Source organism: Corapipo altera, unplaced genomic scaffold (assembly GCF_003945725.1).
Source record: "Corapipo altera isolate COAL_440 unplaced genomic scaffold, ASM394572v1 223, whole genome shotgun sequence".
NCBI lineage: Eukaryota > Metazoa > Chordata > Aves > Passeriformes > Pipridae > Corapipo > Corapipo altera.
The window spans coordinates 265,721-271,142 of record NW_020885074.1 but is presented as its reverse complement, the minus strand read 5'-3'; the positions used below and the strand labels follow the sequence as shown (position 1 = coordinate 271,142).

Genomic DNA, 5,422 nt, shown 5'->3' with positions numbered 1-5,422 from the left:
GGGGCCGTGCCCGGGGCGGCTCCGGGGGGCTCCCCGAGCCCCCCCCGCCCCCGCGGCCCCCCCGCGCTCACCGGTCTCGTCCGTCACATAGGGCGTCGCCATCTTTGCGCGCGCGTCTCCGCCCCGCCCCGGAAGTGACGCCACGGGCGAACCCGCGGCGGCTCAGGGGGCGTGGTCCTCGCAGGGGGCGTGTTCAATGGCCATACATGGACGTCATTGGGCGTGGTCGCAGAGGGGGCGGAGCCACCGCGAGCCTGGAGGATATAGAGGGGCGTGGTCTGTGAAGGGGCGTGGTCTGTCGGTAGCAGGGCGTGGTCACTTTAAGGGGCGCGGCTACCCTGGCGTTCAATGAGGGGGCGTGGCGTTTGGGAGATGGGCGTGGTTCAAAGAGGGCGTGGCCTCAGAGACGCCATGTTGCTTTTAAAGGGGCCGCGCCCATCCTGGAGCCCCCACCCCACCCCGGGAGTGGAGACCCCCCCCAGGATGGGAGAGACCCCCCCCACCCCCCCATGGGGACCCCCGAGTTGGGGAACACCCCGGACACCACTGGGATGGAGAGACACCCCCCGTCCCCCCACAGCCGGGAATTCCCGGGATGGAGACCCCCGGGATAGACCCCCCCCATCACCGGGCACCCCCCGGGATGGAGACCCGCACACACATGAGAATTCCCAGGATTGGGGCCTCCGGGATGGGGAACATCCCCCCCCACCCCGTCACCCCAGGGACCTCCGGGATGGAGCCTCTTCCCCCTGGGAATTCCTGGGATGGAGACCCCCAGCACTGAGCCCCCCCACCCGACAGCCGCGGGGTGACGACGTGCCACCCCCCCGGAATGCCCAGGATTGGGACCCCCGGGATGAGACACCCCCCCCCCCCCCCCGGGGCTCCCCCCCGGATGGGCCTTCCCCGGGGGGGGGGACCCCCACACAGCCTCCCCCGCCTTGGGACCCCCGGCCCCTCTTTTGGGGGTCCCCGGGACGGCCCCGGCGGCACGTGCTCGGCGTCTCCCCCCACCCCCCCCAAACGGTCCGTGACGTCACGGGCGGGGCCAGACCGGGAGAGCCCGGACCAGGTACGGACCGAGCGGGGAGCCCCGGGGGGTCGGACCGGGGGTCCCGGGGCGTTACCGGGCTGAGCCGGGGCGGTGCGGGGCCGTGCTGGGCTGTGCTGGGCTGTACTGGGCTGTACTGGGCTGTTTCGGGCACTACCGGGATGGACCGGGGCGGGACCGGGCGGAACCGGCGCGTTACCGGCTGTAAGGGCTCTAACGGGCCGGACCGGGCGCAGGCGGGGCACTACCGGGCTCCACCGGGCGGTACTGGGGCAGTACCGGGCCGAAACGCGCCGTCCCGGGGCTGTTCCGGGCGATACCCGCGTGGTACCGGCCACTACCGGGATGTACCGGGGCGTCCCGGGCGCTAACGGGGCAGTACCGCGTTCTACCGGGTGGTACCGGGGGAGTCCCGGGCCGTCCTGGTCTGTACTGGGGCCGTTCCGGGCGGTGCCAAGGCCATACTGGGCGGTACTGGGGACCCCCTGTCCCCGGGAGACCCCCGGGCCGTGCCGGGGGCCGTTCCCTGCTCCCTCCGGTGCCCCCGGGGATTGGGCGGGTCCCGGTCCCGCCGGGCACCGCCCGTGGGGTCAAAGCTCGGCTGGGGCTGCACACGCGTGTTCGGGCGTGTTCGGGCGTGTTCGGGGGGTGCTCACGTGTGTCAGGGCGAGGCCGTGCACGGGCAGGGGCTGCACGGTCACCCCCGGGGACCCCCCTTTCCACCCCCCATCATGGACCCGCGTGTGATCCCGTGTGGATCCCATATGGATCCCATGCAGATCCCATGTGATCCCGTGTGATCCTGTGCAGATCCCCTGTAGATCCCGTGTCGCAGCCATGGAGGAGACCCAGCCCTGGGCGCCCCTGAGCCCCTCAGACTTTGCGCAGCTGCAGAAGTACCTGGACTGTGAGTGGGGCCCTGCACACGCGTGTGTGCGCCCATGGGAGGGGGGCTGCACACGTGTGGGGGCTCTGCACACGTGTGCACACGCCAGGGGCAGCTGCACACGCACACACAGTTTGTGTGTGGCCCACAGCAGCCTTGCATGTGTGTGTGGCCTCTCCTGTGTGCCAGCACACGCGTGTTCCTGTGTGCAGACGTGTCAGGGCACACACACGTGTGGCCTCTCCCACGTCAGGGCACACGTGTGCCCAGCACACACATGTCAGAGCACACATGTCAGCACACACACACACATGTCAGAGCACACATGTCAGAGCACACACACACATGTCAGAGCACACACACGCATGTCAGCACACACATGTCAGAGCACACGCGTGTCCCCGCCCTCAGACAGCAGCCGGAGGGTGCAGGATGTGCTGCAGGATTTCGCCACGGGAGGGGCTCTGGCTCAGCCCCATCAGGGCAAGGTGAGACCTGGGGGACCCCCGTGGGGTGTGGGGGGGTCGGGGGTCACCCCCCAGCCCCCCCAACCCGGCCGTGCCCCCCAGAGCCTCGACCTCGAGGGGTTCTCGCGGTTCCTGCGGAGGTACCTGGAGAGCGACGATGTCCCGGAGCCGCTTTGCCAGCGCCTCTTCGCCTCCTTCCAGAGCCAGGACGGTCAGGGGGGGCTCGGGGGGGCAGGACGGGGGTCCCGGGGGGGTTTTGGGGTCCCCGGGGGGCTCACGGGGTCCGTCCCCACAGGCAGCGACTGCGTCTCCCTGAGCGACGTCTCCTGCTACTTCTCCCTGCTGGAGGGGGGACGCCCCGAGGACAAGCTGGAATGTGAGTGGGGGGTCCTGGGGGGTCTGGGGGGGCCCCAAGGACAGGGGAGCCCAGATTTGGGGTCACCTCACCTGCTCTCTCCCCACAGTCTCCTTCAAGTTGTATGACAAGGACGGGAACGGGGTCCTGGACAGCTCGGTGAGCACTGGGGGGCTTTGGAGGGATTGGGGGGGGCTTTGGGGGGACTGAGCTGGGGACTGGGGGGGCTGTGGGGGGACTGAGGGGTGGGAGGGCTGTGGGCATTGGGATGCTGTTGAGGGTCTGTGGGAACTGGGGGGGCTGTGAGGGGGGGCTGTGGATGTCGGGGGGCTGTGGGACCCCCCAGCTGTCATTCCCCCCAGGAGGTGGATCGGATCATCACCCAGATGATGAGGGTGGCCCAGTACCTGGACTGGGATGTGACGGAGCTGAAGCCGGTGAGCGGGGCCGGGGGGGCTGTGTGGGTTTGGGGGGCCTGGAGAGGGCTGTGTGGATTTGGGGGGCCCAGAGGGGGCTGTGTGGGTTCGGGGGGACACCCCCCATCCCCCTGCCCCTCCTCTGAGCATCGTGTCCCCCCAGATCCTGCAGGAGATGATGCGGGAGATCGACTACGACGGCAGTGGGACGGTGTCCCTGGGCGAGTGGCTGCGGGGGGGGGTCACCAACATCCCACTGCTGGTGCTGCTGGGGCTCGAGGGGGTGAGTCTGGGGGTGCTGGGGGGCCATCCCGGCCCAGGACCCCCCCGAGTGCCCCCCGTGTGCCCCCAGGACATGAAGGACGACGGGCAGCACCTCTGGCGCCTGAAGCAGTTCTCCCGTCCTGCCTTTTGCAACGTGTGCGAGGGGCTGCTCGTGGGGCTGAGGAAACAGGGGCTGCGCTGCTGCCGTGAGCAGGGCTGGGGTGGGATGGGAGGGCTGGGGTGGGATGGGAGGGGTGGGGTGGGATGGGAGGGGATGGGAGGGGATGGGATGGGATGGGGACAGGGATGGGACAGGATGGGGCGGGGATAGGATGGCTGCAGGGACGGGGTGGGACAGGGATGAGGATGGGATGGGAATGGGATGGGATGTGGTGAGCCTGGGACAGTGTCAGATGGGACAGGGATGGGATGGGCTGAGCTGGGGGTGGGAGGAGGGCCCAGCTCCGAGCCCTGTTCCCCCAGTGTGCCGGTTCACGGTGCACGAGCGCTGTGCCCGCCGTGCCCCCCCACAACTGCATCAGCACCTACGCCAAGAACCGCAGGGAGGCCGAGGTGAGTCCGCCTGTCCGTCCGTCTGTCCGGCTGGGCATCCACCCACCCACCTGGCATCCATCCACCCATCCACCCACCCATCCATCCACCCACCTGGGCATCCATCCACCTACCTGTCCGTCTGTCCACCTGTCTGTCCGTTCACCTGCCCTTCTGCCCATCCCTCCACCTCTCCGTCCCTCTGTCCTTCTGCCCGTCCGTCCAGGGGACCGGGGTGCTGGGGTTGCTGGGGGTTGACCTGGGCAGTGGGGTGGGGTGGGGTGACCCCAGGGGTGACCCGGGGGGTCACCTGCAGGTCCAGGCCCACGTGTGGGTGAAGGGCGGCTGTGACGGTGCCAAGTGCAGGGAGTGCCAGAAGAAGATCCGGAGCTTCCAGAGCCTGACGGGGCTGCACTGTGTGTGGTGCCACCGCAAGGTGGGGGGGCCCGGGGTCCCCAGTCCCCCCCGGCCATCCTGACCCCCTGTCCCCAGATCCACGAGGAGTGCCAGCCCCTTCCCCATGGTGTCCCCACCCCTGTGGTGTCCCCATCCCTGTGGTGTCCCTCTCCCTGTCCTTATGCTGTCCCCATCCCTGTGGTGTCCCTATCCCCATCCTCATGGTCCCCCTGCTGTCCCTGTGGCCCCCCTGCTCCCTCTGTCCCCAGATCCATGAGGAGTGCCAGCCCCTCGTGCCCCCAGCCTGCGACTGTGGGGTCCTGCGGGACCACGTCCTGCCCCCCGCCTCCATCTACCCCGTCCTGCTGGTGAGTGGGGTCCTGGGGGTGCTCCCGGGGCAGGGTTGTGCCCCCCACTTCCCACCCGGCCCCCCTGAGCCGGTGTGGGGGTCCCAGGAGAGGCAGGACAGCCAGAGGGACAACGGTGGGACACCGGTGGAGGAGACCCCCCAAGTGTTCACCACCCCTGAGGGGCAGGCGCTGCGGGTGAGCCACGACCCTCCTGCACTTCTGGGACCCCCCTGGGACCCCCATGGGCCCCCTCGAGTCCCCTCCATGTCTGCCCAGCCCTGGGGCCAGGCTGACATCCCCTCTGCCCCCAGGTCAGCCCCCCCCCTGACACCCACCCCCTCCTCGTCTTCGTCAACCCCAAGAGTGGAGGGAAACAGGGGGAGAGGTAAAGGGGGGCTGGGGGGGTCCTGGGGCTGCTCTGCACCCGGGGGGGCAGGATGGAGTGGGATGGGGACAGGGACAAGGGATGGGATGGGATGGGGTGGGATGGGATGGGATGGGATGGGATGGGGACAAAGGATGGGATGGGATGGGGTGGGTTGGGATGGGATGGGATAGGATGGGGACAAAGGATGGGATGGGATGGGGTGGATGGGATGGTTTGTGGGGACCAGGATGATGGTCAGACCATATTTCATTACAGTGGGGAGGGGGTGACCACCAGTCCCCCCAGCCCCCCCCC

The 5,422-nt window shown here is 69.4% G+C and overlaps 2 protein-coding genes across 2 annotated transcripts in view; one reads left to right on the top strand and one right to left on the bottom strand.

Annotated features, from left to right (window-relative positions):
• Positions 1-168, bottom strand: part of PYM1 (PYM homolog 1, exon junction complex associated factor) — a 2,415-nt gene extending 2,247 nt beyond the window's left edge. The window contains exon 1 of the mRNA XM_027669249.1: positions 72-168. Within this exon, the coding sequence (XP_027525050.1) occupies positions 72-102 (31 nt within the window). The 5' untranslated portion in view covers positions 103-168. The remainder of the gene's footprint in view (positions 1-71) is intronic.
• Positions 169-1,039: 871 nt separating this feature from the next.
• The window catches only part of DGKA (diacylglycerol kinase alpha), a 7,060-nt gene continuing 2,677 nt past the window's right edge, over positions 1,040-5,422 (top strand). Inside the window, 15 exon segments of the mRNA XM_027669244.1 lie at positions 1,040-1,075; positions 1,876-1,961; positions 2,352-2,428; positions 2,510-2,618; positions 2,703-2,783; positions 2,872-2,921; positions 3,125-3,199; positions 3,342-3,461; positions 3,531-3,648; positions 3,926-3,966; positions 3,968-4,015; positions 4,311-4,430; positions 4,660-4,758; positions 4,846-4,935; positions 5,052-5,125. Of these exon segments, the coding sequence (XP_027525045.1) occupies positions 1,892-1,961; positions 2,352-2,428; positions 2,510-2,618; positions 2,703-2,783; positions 2,872-2,921; positions 3,125-3,199; positions 3,342-3,461; positions 3,531-3,648; positions 3,926-3,966; positions 3,968-4,015; positions 4,311-4,430; positions 4,660-4,758; positions 4,846-4,935; positions 5,052-5,125 (1,172 nt within the window). The 5' untranslated portion in view covers positions 1,040-1,075; positions 1,876-1,891.